A 16,321-nucleotide genomic window follows, 5' to 3' on the forward strand; every position below is an offset into this window, starting at 1 on the left:
GAACTTTAAGACTTGTGGACTTCAACTCTCAGAATTCCCCAGCCATTCTGGGAGTTGAAGTCCACAAGTCTTAAAGTTCCCAAGTTTGGACACCCTGGATTAACCTAACAGAGGATAGAATATTGAATATTGAGGGTTATGATTTGGTATATGGCTGGCATGCTTGCTTAATATATGACAAGAAGGCCGACAAGACTTTAAAAGTCATATTTTAAAGAATGCCTTACTGCATGTTTGGAAAAAATATCAATATAGGCTAAACGACAAGATACCCATGTGGGGGGGTGCCCAGACACGCTATAGAGAACATAAGTATAGAACAAAAAGAAGATGTAACTACATATGCAGAACTCCTTAGTATGGATAGAGGTGCACTGCAGTTGAAATCTTTGAATGCATTAAGAGAGGAAAGGGTAATTCAAACCTGGTTCCAGTATGGTCAGTTACAGGCTAGATGGAAAAAAGACCAGAAATCCGGTATTATCCAAAATGAGGATAACTTGATAAAACAAATCAGGGACCAGGGTCAGAAGCACGTAAAAGGGTTGTATAATGTATTGATAGAAATAGACTCAGAAACAGAATTAGTTAAAGATTGTATGATAAAATGGGCACAAAATTTTGAAGAACCAATCATGATGGAAACATGGGAAGAGATCTGGGCAAGAAATATAAAATTTACACAAGCTCAGAACTTGAGAGAGAATTTCTACAAGATGCTGTACAGATGGCATTTAGATCCAAAAAGGCTAGCCTGTATGTATCCGAATCTACAATCTAAATGTTGGAGATGTGACTGTGCTGGTGCCACGTATTATCATATTTGGTGGACTTGTAAAAAAGTTAAAGCATTTTGGATAAAAATATGGTGGGTTATTCAAAATATTTTGAAAAAGAGGATAAAGTTCACGCCCCAGTTGTTTTTGTTAGGCATAGTTTCAGATTGTACTGTTATAGAGACTAATTTGATTTTGAACCTAACAACGGCAGCAAGATTGTTGGTGGCGCAATACTGGAAGAAGGAAGAGTTGCCCACTATCCAAGAATGGACGTTACAAGTAGTAAACTTAGCAGAGATGCCCAAAATTTCAGCGTATTTGAAGGACCACTCAGATGAGAAGTACAAGCTGGACTGGAGAAGATGGATTGATTATATTCAAAACAAATATCAGACAAAAAAACTTCAATTAGCTTATGAATGAAGGCATAAGGAATATTACAATTTATTCAAAGTTAGCTTGAGAAAGGGGGAGTTAAAGCACAAGAATGGTTGAATGTCAAAATTAGTTAGCTTATGTTAGCATATGATTGTTAAATGATTATACCCTGAACTTTGCTCTGGGAGGTCGGGGGGAGGGAGGGAGGGAAGAGGGGAGGGTAAGGGTGGTGATAATTGTAAAATTCATTAAACATTTTAATTTAAAAAAAATAATTAGTCACACGGTTGTTAAATGAATCTGGGCTTCCCCATCGACTTTGCTTGGCAGAAGGTCGCGAAAGGGGGTCATGTGACTCAGGGGCCCTGCAACCATCATAAGTACGAGTCAGTTGCCAAGCGTCCCAATTTTGATCACGTAACCACTGCAACAGTCGTAAATGTGGAAAACGGTCATAAGTCAGTTTTTTCAGTGACATTGTAACTTCAAGCTTCAAATGGTCACTAAATGACCGGTTGAGAGTCCAGCTCTGGTCACTGAGTGCAGAAGAAAAGGGTCCAGTGGCCGATCAGGACATTGACCTGAGTGTAGGGCTGGAGGTCGCCTGAGGCGGCTTCCTGCAGCTCCCAACGGAGTCACCCACGGCTGGGACTCTCGTGGGATGGAGGAGCCAGCAGGGCCTCCTGGTCTCCTCCTGCATCGTTGACCAGGAGCTGAGCCAAGGATCTCTGGGAGCCTTTCTCCTGAGGTTGAAGCCAGCCAAGTCCCAGCTGGGACCCAGAAGTCTGGGGCAAGGTGCCCTCTGGACCCTGTCCAGCACCCCACGTGCTTTCCTCTTCCAGGACCCACTGCGGCTGTTTCGGGCGGCTCTCTCTCCCTCTCTCTCCTCCCTCTTCACGCACAGGATGGCTGGGCTCTGGAGCTGGCTGCTGGCTGTGGGTCTCCTGGAAGGGCTGAGGGGCGGCCTGAGCTGCGTGCCTCCTCCAGGGGGTAAGAAGGGGGAAGGGGGCTCTGCTGTGGGGTCTGGCACAAAGGCCGGGCGGGAGATGGCTTGGGGCAGGAGACATCTTGGCTTGGAGAACGTCTAGTTCTTCTTTTGGAAGCTCTAGAAGAACTTCGGAGGGTGACATCAAGAAGGATGGCATCTCTAGTCTAGTGAAAAGAAGGACTTAAGAGCAGCCTTCCAATATTTGAGGGGCTGCCCCAAAGAAGAGGAAGGGGCCCACCTATTCTCCAAAGGCCCTGAAGGGAGGCAGGAGAAGAAGCAACGGATGGAAACTAATCCAGGAGAGAAGCAACCTGGAATTAAGGAGAACCTTCCTGACAGTGAGGACAATTAACCAGTGGAACAGAAGTTGCCAGCAGATGTTGTGGGTCCTTCAACACTGGAGGCTTCCAAGAAGAGATTGGATAACCACCCAGCCTCCCGCCTCCCGTCTGTGCTGGACTAATATTGTTTGCCATCCCTACCTGGGGACAGGTGCCCCCACAAAGCCATGCCCACCTCCCTCTACCTCGAAGGATGGCCTTCGCAGTGCCGTCCTGCCTTCTTTCTCCAGGCAGAGGCCACCAGGGCAGTGCAGCTGGACCTTAAAAGGGGCTGGCTGCATTTGGGGGACCCCCTTGAGTAGCTCCCATGGGTTACTCTTCTAGGGCCCATCCCTGCTAACCACTGCCAAGTGGCCCCACCTTTGGGTCTTGGGGACATGGAGTCCTCCCTTGAGAATGGTGGATGCCTCCTCCTCTTGCGCTGACTTAACCTTCCTCCTGTAGGACCTCTCCAGGAAGCTTCCTCTGCTCCAATGCCTTCCTGGGGTCTCACTTTTCTCTCCTCTGCAGCCCTCCCATTCCAGAACATTTGCACCAGAACTTGGGGGAAGAGCTAGGACCCACCAAGGGCCTGAGAGACAAAGGGGAGAACCCATGGGGGTTCCAATAATGTTGGGGCATGAAAGTGAAAGGGGATTTCTGGCTGTTTTCCTCCCCCCTCCCCCCTGCCCTTCCTCCTCCTCCTCCTCCTCCTCCTCCTCCTCCTCCTCCTCCTCCTCCTTCTTCACTCTCAGTCTGAGGAATGGACGGACAAGCCAAGACATCAACCTATGTCTCTGTCAGGCCTGCAAGCCATCTGTTCTTTTTTGGGCTTCAGGCCTGCCACATTTTCTATTCTTCTGCTATGCTTTTTCTATTGAGGGAAAATGGGAGGGGGGATTATACGGAGTGAGATGCGATGTAGCCAACATTCTTTCTAGAAAGCCAAGGTCATCCTTTGTCTCTGCAACTCTGCACCTGACCGGAACTGGACGGGTGGAACTGCCAGCGTGGCAGGGGGAGATTGGGCCATGGGATGGACTGGTGGATGTGGGGGCAAGATCTTGAACTTTCAACCGGGTGGGGAAGCTTTCAGATTCGGGTTTTCCCAGATGGGCCAACGTGGCTCTCTTAAATCAATGGGAACTTTGAGGAATCCTTTGCCTGGGACTCTGATTTCCTTTGGGATGCTATTGGGAACCCTGACAGTCTCCCTTTGTCCCTCAGCCAGGAACTGGGCCAGAGGCCAGCCTGCCACTCAGTCCTCCACGTACCCGCAGTGGGGCACCGTCTACAGCCGAGCCGGGAGCGCCGTAGACGGCAACCGCGATGGGGACTGGCGCCATGGCTCCTGCAGCCACACCCTGGCGGAGGAAGAGCCCTGGTGGAGCCTGGATCTGGGCGCCTCCTATGCCATCTCAGCCGTGGTGGTGAAGAATCGCCAGGAATGCTGTTCGGGGAGGCTCCAGGGGGCCCAGATCCACGTGGGAGACTGTGGGGCCCACCACGGCAAGTGCAACCCAATGTAAGGAGCATCAGGGTTCTGAGGGATGCACCCACAGCAAAGAAAACTCGGAGGCAGGGAGATTCCAGTGGGGCCGTCAACCGCCACTCGAGGATCGCTGTTCTTGCCTCCCTCCTCGAGGTGACCGGGCGCTCTCTCACTGGCGCCTGGAACGCACCCGGCAGCCAAAGTCTTCCTCCACTCGGTAGAGCTCCTGGGTGGACGGCCATTCGGTGCAGACTTGGGCTGGGCACCCACCTGGTGCCCGACCTCTTCCACCACATCGGCCACCCACTGAGCCTCCCCAAGGGGGCCTGTAGACTTTCTAGGGCCTCTTGGGTCTTCTCCTCCATCTTCCCTGAGTCGTCCTGCTGCCCGGCTAGACTGGGTAAGCAGCTGGGGCTCAGGACCCTGGATAGCGGCTCCGGTTGGAGCTTGAGCTTTAGGAGAGTCGGTTCCAAGTAATAGTTCCACCTCAAGCAACACTCCAAGGCAGGAAGAGTCCTCAAGGAAGAGCTTTATGAGACATCCCCTATTGGCACAGCTCCAGGGAAAGCCGACTGAAAGTTCCCACGGGTTTCATCGGTAATTAAAAGCAAAAGTTTTCCCTCAACCCCAAACAATCAGTCACATGGCCCAGTCAAAGCAGCGCCTGGTTGCCTGGTGACCTCACTCCTCCTTCCTCCAGCTGGGTGTGAAAACGTCCTTGGTTCCCAAGAGAGAGTATTTTGTATTGGCTACACAATCTCTAATCCCCCCTCCCCCATCCCTTGGCTCCAGTATGGCAGCACCAAATCTCCAAGACGGCTCTGGTCAGGTCAGCTTCAGGGCTGGCAAGGAGCCTCCCCCCAAGGCAAGGGGCCCGAGAGGCAGCTGCTTTCTTTGCAAGGGGCCCGGAGGGCGCCCGAAAGGTGAACTGGCAGCCATGCCCGCGTGGATGACATGCCAGCCTTTATGCTGCAGGTGCTGCCTGTATGGGAGTCTTTAACCCCAAGTCAGTTGACTTTCTTCCTCTGCAGCTGTGGGTCCATCTCCAACGGCAGTGCTGGCTCCCTCAGCATCGTCTGCTGCGACGGACGGCGAGGACGCTACGTGACGGTGGTCATCCCTGGCCGAGCAGAGTTCCTGACCCTCTGCGAGCTGGAGGTCTATGGCTCCAGAGTGGGGGAAGGGTGCTAGAGACCATGGAGACGGGGACTGGAATGGCTCCCTAATAAAACTCCCTATTCAAGGAACGCCCTCCTGTTTCCTTCCTCCGTCGGCAGGGAAGGTTTGAGAAGCCAGCTTTCTTGGTGGCAACTTGCTCAGTAGTAGTAACTGTGAAAGGGATCTTGGAGTCCTAGTGGACAACCATTTAAATAGGAGCCAGCCGTGTGCAGAAGCTGCCAAAAAAGCCAACACAGTTCTAGGCTGCATCAACAGAGGGATAGAATCAAGATCACGTGAAGGGTTAATACCATTTTATAATGCCTTGGTAAGGCCACACTTGGAATACTGCATTCAGTTCTGGTCGCCACGATGTAAAAAAGATGTGGAGACTCTAGAAAGAGTGCAGAGAAGAGCAACAAAGATGATTAGGGGACTGGAGACTAAAACATATGAAGAACGGTTGCAGGAACTGGGCATTTGTCTGAAACGGTATAGAGTTTCCTGCCTAGGCAGGGGGTTGAACTAGAAGACCTCCAAGGTCCCTTCCAACTCTGCTATTGTATTGTATTGTATTGTATTGGCCTGTGGGCTCTGGAATTGTTCTCTCTGCCAGGATGAAGGTTTCTTGGGGCTGAAGGAGGGAGGGAGGGGGGCAATGTCCCACCTCAGATGCAGCCATCAGGTTGGCCCTTGAGGGAGGGAAGAGGCACGAGGAAGTCCAGCAACGCTGCTTCATTTTTCTAGGGGGGTCATAAGAGAATCTCAAAGCAAGTCAGGGTTTTTATTCCATCTGATACACAGCAAAATCAGATTATTTCTGAGTTTCTTTCTCACACTTTCCTCATTCTCAGGATCAAGTTGCCCTTTCTTTTCCTTCCTCCCTTCCTCCCTCCCTCCTCCTCTTCCTCACTGATACATTGCTTCTCTCCTTGATTCATTTCCATCAGTTGCTTCTTCTCCTGCCTTCAGGTCCTTTGGAGCATAGGTTGGTCCTTTCTTCTCTGTGGCAGCCCCTGAGATATTGGAAGACTGCTGTCATGTCTCCCCTGGTCCTTCTCTTCATCAGACTAGACATACCCAGTTCCTGCAACCGTTCTTCATAGGTTTTAGCTTCCAGTCCCCTAATCCGCTTTGTTGCTCTTCTCTGCACTCTTTCTAGAGTCTCTGCATCTTTTTTCCAATTTGGTGGCAATCCAAACTGGATGCAGGATTCCAAGCGTGGCCTTAGCTAGATCCTCAGTCTCTCCCTCTGTTGATGCAGCCTAGGATTGTGTTGGCTTTCTTGGCAGCTGCAGCACAGGGCTGGCTCACCTTGGTCTTCCTGACAACTAGTCCCTGGGGGGAGGGGGGCAGGGCTGGCTTTGAACACAAGCCCTCTTTGGGGCGGCTACTTTTTTGGGAACAGGCCACTCGGCATTCCAAGCACACGGACTGTTTCAAAGGTTGGCAACCTTTTGTGAATCTTTCTAGTTCCACATGAGGAATCAAGGTTGCCACCCAATGGAAAGATTTTATTACCAGGCCAGCCTTGTTATGTCTAATACAGGGCTGGTGTGCCATTTCTCCTTCCTACTCCCTCCCTCCCTCCCTCCTTCCCTTTCTCTCTCTCTCTCTCTCTCTCTTTCTCTCTCTCTCTCTTTCTTTATCTTTCAATCTATCATCTATCAATCTATCTATCATTCATCTCCCTCCCTCCCTCTCTCTCTCTCTCTCTCTCTCATCAATCAATCAATCAATCAATCAATCAATCAATCAATCAATTATCTATCAATCAATCAATCTCTATCATCTATCTATCATTCATATATCTCTTTCTCTCTCTCCCTCCCTCTCTCTCTCTCAAATTTATTAGCTGTCCATCTTGCCACACATTAACTCTGGGCGGCTTACAACATGAAAAGATAAAAGTGAATACTTTATAATAAACACAATACCATAAAATCAAGCTACCTAAGACGGTTGGGTGTGGGGGAGGAGATATGATGAGAATGGGAGAAGGTGAGATCTGCTGAAGGGATCTGAACTCTCCAGGTTTCCAACCAGCTCTGAGGTTGTGGTTTGAGATGCTGGATCAGCTGTGGCCTCTTAACAGGTGGCATTTGTGTTCTGGGTTTTATGCCCTTCATTTTGAGGTGAGCGCGGCCAGCCGTTGCTCCAGTTGTGATTTAATAGACATTTTGTTTGGAGTTGCTCCTGATTGACTGAGGACAAATATTATGTGTGTCCAACGTAACATACAATACTGGAAAAACCAGACTGGGCCCGTTAACCACGTAGGTGGTTAACTCAAGAAGCAAGGAGCTGCGTGGATTTTGGAAAATATATCTTTAATCCTAGTTAGAGGTTTTTTTTAAAAAAACAACAACAACTCTGAAACCAGAATCCCAAAACCTGCAAAGCTTTGATTCAGGCAGGTATAGAGCAAGCCAGTAAAGGAGAAATCTCTTTGAGCCGCTGGGTTTCCACAATCCCCACATCTGGAGCTGCTGTCTCTTGGACCACGTGCTTCTCCCCATCCCTGAAGCTTTGGGTCTCTACCCCAGACTCTTATCTGGAGCTCCAAGAGGGCGCTTTGCCCTCTCCTGGATGATGGGCCTCCGGACGACAATTGAGGTTTCTTCAAATATTGTTAGCCCACTTTGCAATTTGTTTTAAAAAAATAGTATTTATTGAATTTTCCAACATTTAAAAGACAAAACACAAAACACAAATGTACACTTATAACAGCTTTTCCATATCGGTAACAATATCTTTCGTAACAATCCTATTTACAAAAATTCTATCTCTATTTCACTATCCTAAATTATGTATATCCTTATTTAGGTTATAATAGCAGCAAGTCAATATCATCTATTTCCTATACCTTTTACATTCTATATATTATACTTTAACATTTTATACCCTAAGTTTTAAGTTTACTCTCAAGCCAGGAATACCATCTATTCCAGATTCGATAGTACTCGGTTTCTTCCCTGTCCTTCATTTGCAACTTTTAATGGGTCCTTCAACTTCCACATTATGTTTTCATGGAGAAAACTGAATTACGGTTGTGGAAGACAGGGAGAAAGACTTTTCCCCATTCTTCTCCTGAGTCTACTACCTTCACTCCAAAGTAAAACATAGAATAACAGAGTTGGAAGGGACCTTGGAGGTCTTCTAGTCCAGCCCCCTGCTCAGGCCAGAAACCCTTCACCACTTCAGACAAATGGTTGTCCAATCTCTTCTTAAAATCTTCCAGTGTTCGAGCATTTACAATTTCTAGAGGCAAGTTGTTCCACTCGTCGATTGTTCTCACTGTCAGGAAATTTTTCCTTAGTTCTGGGTTGCTTCTCTCCTTGATTAGTTTCCATCCATTGCTTCTTGTCCTGCCTGTTGACTGTTGCTTGTGTACATCGCCCCGAGTCCCTGTGGGGAGAGGGAGCGACTAATAAGTTTAAATAAATAAATAAATAAATAAATTCAGGTGCTTTGGAGAATAGTTTAGCCTAACTAGGCTGGCTGGAGAATTCTGGGAGTTGAAGTCCACAACTCTTAAAATTGCCAAGTTTGAAGATTTCTGTTCTAGACAAACCCAGTTTCTGCAACCATTCTTCATCTGTTTTAGCCTCCAGCCTCCTAATCCTCTTTGTTGCTCTTCTCTGCCCTCTTTCCAGAGTCTCCACATCATTTTGAATCATGGTCGCTGGAAATGTACATAATACTGATAGAGATTTTAATGGAAAAATCTGAATTCCAATAGTGTAAGAATGTGGGTTAGACAGCATCACCACCAGATGGATCCGTAACTGGCTGACCAACCGCACTCAACGTGTAGTCCTCAATGGAACTGCATCTACATGGAGGGAAGTATGCAGTGGAGTACCCCAAGGCTCTGTTTTAGGCCCAGTACTCTTCAACATCTTCATCAATGATTTGGATGAGGGAATAAATGGGGAACTCATCAAATTTGCAGATGACACCAAGCTGGCAGGAATAGCCAACACTCCAGAAGATAGGCTTAAGATACAGAAGGATCTTGACAAACTTGAACATTGGGCACTATCTAATAAAATGAAATTCAATGGTGCAAAGAGTCAGGTTCTACATTTAGGCAAGAAAAACAAAATGCACAGGTACAGTATAGGTGGTACCTTGCTCAACAGTAGTAACTGTGAGAGGGATCTTGGAGTCCTAGTGGACAACCATTTAAATAGGAGCCAGCCGTGTGCAGCAGCTGCCAAAAAAGCCAACACAGTTCTAGGCTACATAAACAGAGGGATAGAATCAAAATCACATGAAATGTTAATACCACTTTATAATGCCTTGATAAGGCCACACTTGGAATCCTGCATTCAGTTTTGGTCACCATGATGTAGAAAAGATGTGGAGACTCTAGAAAGAGTGCAGAGAAGAGCAACAAAGATGATTAGGGGACTGGAGAGTAAAACATATGAAGAACGATTGCAGGAACTGGGTATGTCTAGTTTAAGAGAAAGAAGGAGTAGGGGAGACATGATAGCAGAGTTCCAATATCTCAGGGGTTGCCACAAAGAAGAGGGAGTCAAACTATTCTCCAAGGCACCTGAGGGTAGAACAAGAAGCAATGGGTGGAAACTAATCAAGGAGAGAAGCAACTTAGAACTGAGGAGAAATTTCCTGACAGTTAGAACAATTAATCCGTGGAACAGAAGTTGCCTCCAGAAGTTGTGAATGCCCCAATACTGGAAGTCTTTAAGAAGATGCTGGATAGCCATTTGTCAGAAACGGTATAAGGTTTCCTGCCTAGGCAGGGGGTTGGACTAGAAGACCTCCAAGGTCCATTCCAACTCGATTATTTTCCACATTTCTGCTACATCTAGCTACCTTCGCTCCAACCTACACAAAACCCATCTTTGTAACAGAACTACATAATTTCCTTAAAAGCTTTTTTTAATTATAAAGTTTTTTATTAGATGAACATTAAAAACATTGGACATAGTGCGACATTTCTGGCACACATTTCCATAGAGTGATTACATCTTATAACAATTATGTTTTATATCCATTCAATAGGTGCATGCAGTCAGTCAGTTGGTCCTTTCTTTTATATAATTACCAATCATACAAATACATATCCAATTTCTACATACCACACATTCTTAATACCCTTATTTCCAATTCTTATCTTGTCTTTGTTTTTCTGTCCTGACCCTTTTCTCTCCTTTTTGACCATTGGTAGCATTTGTCCCAGATTTCATGGTATTCCGTGATATTCTTTGTCTTTGAGCTCTAGAGTCCGTCTATCCATCTCTCTGCACGTCAGTATCTTCTTTATTATTTCTTAATTCCCTTAAAAGTTTTGTTCTCTGTTTTTGGATCTTTCCCAGCTGACCCAAATGCCCTTTCAGAGCACACACTTCCCCAGGGGTGAGCTAAGCACATATTTGTCCAAGGCCCTTGCAGTTTTATTTCCTTTCTTCTCTTTGTAATTCGGACTTTGCTCTTTGGACAGCAGGTGTGACTCCAGCCGAAGCCTTCCGAGGTCACTCACAGTTTCCTCAGGTGGAGGTGAGGGGATTCAGGGGCTTCCCATCGTATTTCAGTTATATTTCAAGCCTCCCAGAGTCACCCGGTAGGGGAGATGGGCAGCATGAAAATGTAATGAATAAATAAATAAAATTGCCTCTGCTCATTTGAGATGCATTCAAAAGGCCAACGCAGTCCTAGGCTGAATCACCAGAGAGTATTACAATCGCGTGAGGTGTTAAGACCACTTTATAAGGCCTTGGGAAGGCCACACTTGGAATACGGCATCCAGTTTTGGTCGCCATGATGTAAAAAAGGATGTGGAGACTCTAGAAAGAAGGCAGAGAAGAGCAACAAAGAGGATTAGGGGACTTGAGGACAAAACATATGAAGAACGGTTGCAGGAACTGGGCATGGCTGGTCTAGGGAAGAGAAGGACTAGGGGTAACACAATATTTGCAGTGCTCCAATATTTGTCATAGAGAGGAAGGGGTCACCCTGTTCTCTAAAGCACCTGAAGTCAGAACAAGAATCAATGGATGGAAACTAACTAAGGAGAGAAGCAACTTGGAATTAAGGAGACCTTTCCTGACAATGAGAACAATAAACCAGTGGAACAATTTGCCTCCAGAAATTGTGGGGTCTCCATCACTGGAGGTTTTGAAAAAGAGTTTGGACAACCATTTTGAAATGGTATAGAGGGGGAGCAGGGGGGTGGACTAGAAGACCTCCAAGACCCTGCTCTACTCTTCTAACCTGTAATTCTATCATTCTATTTTCCGTGTTGGTAAAATACCTTGATTCTTAACTGAACCCAATGGGAGGACCTTGAAGGATGCACTTATCACATGCATGTGCTCATACATGAATCACGGATGTGCACTCCAGACGAAGAGTTCCAAAGCCAAGCAACGTCACGAGCAACGGCTGAGTCTTCCCTGATCATGATTGAAAGCAACCACGATGCCCTGCTTGCCTTCCGGTCAGAGGAATTCCCAGCGAGCTTATTTCCCATAAATGCAATATTTGTGTGAAGGCAACAAAGGCTATTAAGTTTATGAGTCCTGGTTCTTCCTGGTTCTTTTATTGAGTGGCCTATTCCTTCTACTCCCACTCTCTTCCTTCAACCGAGCTGAAGTTCTTATTTCTGGCTGTCCTTCTCCCCATCTCAGAATTCAGCTGACGGCCTTACAATCTCTAGTTGTCTACATTCTGCCAGATGTTCCAGATGTCCTCAGACCTTAGGAGCGCAATCTCACCTTGTGAGAAGGAGCTTTCTGAGCAGAAAGGGCCAGCAGGAACCAAAATATCACCCTCACATTTCCATGGTCCTCTCTTCAATTGCAAAAAAGGGGTTTTTTAATTAGTCGTTTTTTAAGAATTTGTAGGGGCTCCAGGGTTGGGGGGTGGGTGGATCAGGTCAGGAGTGATGATAGAGCCAGGCCACAAGGTGTGGTCGAGAGAGGAGGGAGTGGAAGGGGGGAGGAGAGGGAAGATATCATTCCAATACAGGGCTTTTTGATACCAACGGTTGTAGGGAGGGGCAGGTGCGAGGACAGATTAAGAACCCGTAGTCGGTTGGGAGACCGTGGTTGTTGGTCACACCCGGTCGCTTGTACCAACCCCCGCACACTAGGTGGTCAGGATCTACAGACCCAGGGCCTGAGGCTGTTGTTATGCAATGCGAGGTCCGTTGTTAATAAGGCCCCCCTCATCAATGATCTAATTCTGGAGGGGGAGCCGGACCTCGCAGGAATAACTGAGACCTGGTTGGGCCACGAGGGAGGTTTACCCCTCGTGGAAATGTGCCCACCAGGTTACCGAGCATTCCACCAGCCTCGGGCCCAGGGAAGGGGCGGTGGGGTAGCAGTGATTATCCGGGAAGACTTAGAGCCGAGGGAGTCCACTGTGCCACAGACATCCGGGTGTGAGTCCCTTGTCGTAAGGTGGGGCCCAGGGAGACAGTTGGGCCTGCTGATAGTATACCTGGCTCCTCGCTATACATCAGCGGCCCTGCCTGAACTCCTCGAGCTGATCGCATCGGTGGCGGTTGAGACCCCCAAACTTTTAGTGATGGGGGATTTCAACCTGCCGTCGGTGGGAGAAGCGTCTGAGGGGGTTCGGGAGTTCATGGCTTCCATGACAGCCATGGACCTGACTCAATTAATTCAGGGCCCTACACATGAGGGAGGCCACACGCTGGACCTCGTTTTTGTCTCTGGCCAGTGGATGAGTGATCTGGGAGTAGGGGATTTAACTATCACTCCCCTGTCATGGTCAGATCACTCACTTCTCTGACTTGACTTCCCTGGTGCTACCCCTCGCTGCGGGGAGGCGGAGCCGGAAGATATTAGATGGTTCCGCCCCAAGCGCCTGATGGAACCAGATAAGTTCCAGATGGAGCTTCGGCCACCTCCTGTAGACCTGACCCGCCCCCGGGTAGAGGACCTGGTAGCCGCATGGAATAATGCGACTGCCGGGGCCCTAGACCGAGTGGCGCCTTTGCGGCCTCTCCTGCGGCAACGAACCACCCTGGCCCCTTGGTTTACCGAGGAGCTAAGGGTGATGAAACGCCACAAGAGACGCCTAGAGAGTCGTTGGAGATCCTCCCGCTCCGAATTTGACCGAGCACAGGTACGAACCCACTTAAGGACGTACCTTGTGGCATTGAGAGCGGCCAAATGTCGACATTGTGCCGCTTTCATTGCATCCGCAGAGAACCGCCCTGCCGCCCTGTTCCGGGTGACCCGCTCCCTTCTGTTTCAGAGGCCACGGGAAGCCCCTTTACAGGGCAGGGCAGAGGAATTAGGGAATTATCTGCAGGATAAAATCGCTCAAATCCGGAGGGAATGGGTCCCTTTCAGTGGTCTAGTGGAGAAGTGCGAGGCGAGTCTTGAGAGACCACTCTGGGAGGAGTTTGACTCGGTTGCCATCGAGTATTTGGACAGGTTACATGGACGTCTGTGACCTACCACATGTTTATTGGACCCGTGCCCCTCCTGGCTTGTACTGGCATCCTGGGAGGTTACACGCGACTGACTCCTGGGCCTAGTGAATGCTTCGTTGGGTGAGGGGTCTCTGCCGGCCGCCTTGAAAGAGGCGGTGGTGAGGCCCTTACTCAAGAAGCCTTCCCTGGACCCAACGGAGCTAGCCAATTATCATCCTGTCTCCAACCTTCCCTTTTTAGCGAAGGTTGTAGAGAGTGTGGTGGCCTATCAGTTTCCACGACACCTGGAGGAAAATGATTATCTAGACCCGTGCCAGTCCGGCTTCCGACCCGGGCACAGCACGGAGACAGCCTTGGTCGCGTTGGTTGATGATCTCTGGAGGGCCAGAGATAGGGGTTGTTCCTCTATCCTGGTCCTATTAGACCTCTCGGCGGCTTTTGATACCATCGACCATGGTATCCTGTTGCACCGGCTGGGGGGGTTGGGGGTTCGGGGCACCGTTTTACAGTGGTTCGGCTCCTACCTCTCCGGCCGGACGCAACGTGTGTTGGCAGGGGAGCAGAGATCGGCCCTGAGCCCCCTCACTTGTGGGGTGCCACAGGAGTCGGTCCTCTCGCCACTCCTGTTCAACACATATATGAAGCCGCTGGGAGAGATCATTCGTGGTTTCGGGGTGGGATATCATCTGTACGCTGATGATACTCAGCTGTACATCTCCACCCCGAACCACCCTAACGAGGCCGTCGAAGTGATGTCCCGGTGTGTGGAGGCCGTACGGGTCTGGATGGATGACAACCGACTCAAACTCAACCCCTCCAAGACGGAGTGGCTGTGGCTTCCGGCCCCCCGGTTCAACCAGTTGCTTCCATCTCTGGCCATCGGGGGCGTGCAACTGGCCCCCATGGAGCAGGCGCGCAATTTGGGCGTCCTCCTGGATGCCCGGCTGTCCATGGACGACCATGTGACAGCCGTGGCAAGGGGGGCATTCCACCAGGTCCACCTGGTGCGCCAATTGCGCCCCCTATTGGACCGGGATGCCTTACGCACAGTCACTCATGCGCTGGTGACGTCTCGCCTAGACTACTGCAATGCTCTCTACATGGGGCTTCCCTTGAGATGCACTTGGAGACTGCAGTTGGTCCAGAATGCGGCCGTGCGGGTGATTATGGGGTGTACTAGATACTCCCATGTAACACCTCTCCTGCGCGAGCTGCACTGGCTTCCTGTGGTCTATCGGGTGTGTTTCAAGGTTCTGATTACGATCTTTAAAGCGCTCCATGGCACAGGACCTAGTTACCTGCGGGATCGCATCCTGCCCCATACATCCCTGCGACCAATCTGCTCGCACAGAGAGGGACTTCTCCAGGTGCCGTCCACTAAACAGTGTCGGGGGGGCGACGCCTAGGAGCAGAGCCTTCTCTGTGATGGGCCCAGCCCTGTGGAATGACCTCCCCCTTGACATCAGGATTACCTCCGATCTCCGCTCCTTCCGTGTAAAGCTCAAGACCCACCTTTTCCAATTAGCTGGCCTGGCTCAACCATAGTTTTATCCCATTGCTCCTGACAGTCTTTTTTAAATTTGTAATTTTAACTGAGGGTATTTTAATTGTTAATTTTAATTCTATGATTACTATTGTATGCTTTTAACGATTGTTACCTCCTCCATGTACATGTACGTGTATGTGTTTATATGTATGTGTATATGTATTGTATGTATATGTATATTTGTATGGGTTTTTATTGTACGCCGCCCGAGTCCTTTTGGAGAGGGAGCGGCTAACAAATTAAATTTATTTATTTATTTATTTATATTGTTCTTTTCCATTCCACTTTCCTTCAATGGGTGAGAAAGAAGAATAAGAAAGGACTTTCCTGCATGAGTTGCTTGTAGGTGTCGTTTCTTTTGCCCTCAAAGAAAGAAGCAAGAAGAGAGCATTTGCAATGATGGACTTGGAGGATTTTGGACATTGTTCTTCATGTCTCTGGCCCAGGGGTGGGGGGTGGGAGCCAGGCCTCAAGGGTTTGCCAGGGAAATATATACTTTAGAAGAAGGGGAGGGGAGGAAGAGAAGGAAGAGGAGGGGATGGGGGAGGAAGAAAAAGAGGAGAAGGAGAAAGAGAAAGAAAAGAGGAAGGGGAAGGAGAAGGAAAAGGGGAAGGAGAAAGATGGAAAGAAGAGAAGGAGGTGATCAAGCAATTTTCCAAAGCACCCGAAGGCCAGAGAAGGAACAATGGATGGAAACTGATGGAGGAGAGATTCAACCTGGAAATAAGGAGGAATTTCCTGATAGAGAGAGCCATCAACCCATGGAACAGAAGTTGCCTTCGGAAGTTGTGGGAGCTTCATCTCCGGAGGCTTTCAAGAGGAGACTGGACTGCCATCTGTCAGAAAGGGTGTAGAGTCTCCTGTTTGAGCAGGGGGTTGGACTAGATGACCTATAAGGTCCCTTCCAATCCTGTTATTCTGTATTCAATGGAACAGCTTCAGAAGTTGTGGGAGCTTCATCATTGGAAGCTTTCAAGAATAGACTGGACTGCCATCTGTCAGAAATGGTGTAGGGTCTCTTGCTTGGGTAGGGGGCTGGACTAGATGACCTACAAGGTCCCTTCCCACTCTCTTATTCTGTATTCTGGCATTAGGTTCAATTCATTTTCTAAATTTGAATCTCTCCATTTTTCAAACGATTCCTATTTTAACCAAGCCAAAGAGGGCAGCCTGGCTCTGTGTCTTGGACTTCGGGGTATTTGCTTAATCCACTGAAGTGAAAAGCA

The 16,321-nt window shown here is 48.6% G+C and overlaps 1 protein-coding gene across 1 annotated transcript; it reads left to right on the top strand.

Annotated features, from left to right (window-relative positions):
- Positions 1-2,062: 2,062 nt before the first annotated feature.
- LOC309392228 (fucolectin-like) lies at positions 2,063-7,730 on the top strand (the record flags this gene model as incomplete). The annotated part of the gene is made up of 4 exons (XM_081953252.1): positions 2,063-2,147; positions 3,693-3,990; positions 4,989-5,130; positions 7,662-7,730. 4 exons carry the CDS (start codon positions 2,063-2,065, stop codon positions 7,728-7,730), a joined length of 594 nt encoding a protein of 197 aa, XP_081809378.1.
- Between the last annotated feature and the right edge of the window lie 8,591 nt (positions 7,731-16,321).

This window comes from Natrix helvetica (genome assembly GCF_964273705.1).
Source record: "Natrix helvetica genome assembly, chromosome: 4".
Classification (NCBI taxonomy): Eukaryota; Metazoa; Chordata; class Lepidosauria; order Squamata; family Natricidae; genus Natrix; species Natrix helvetica.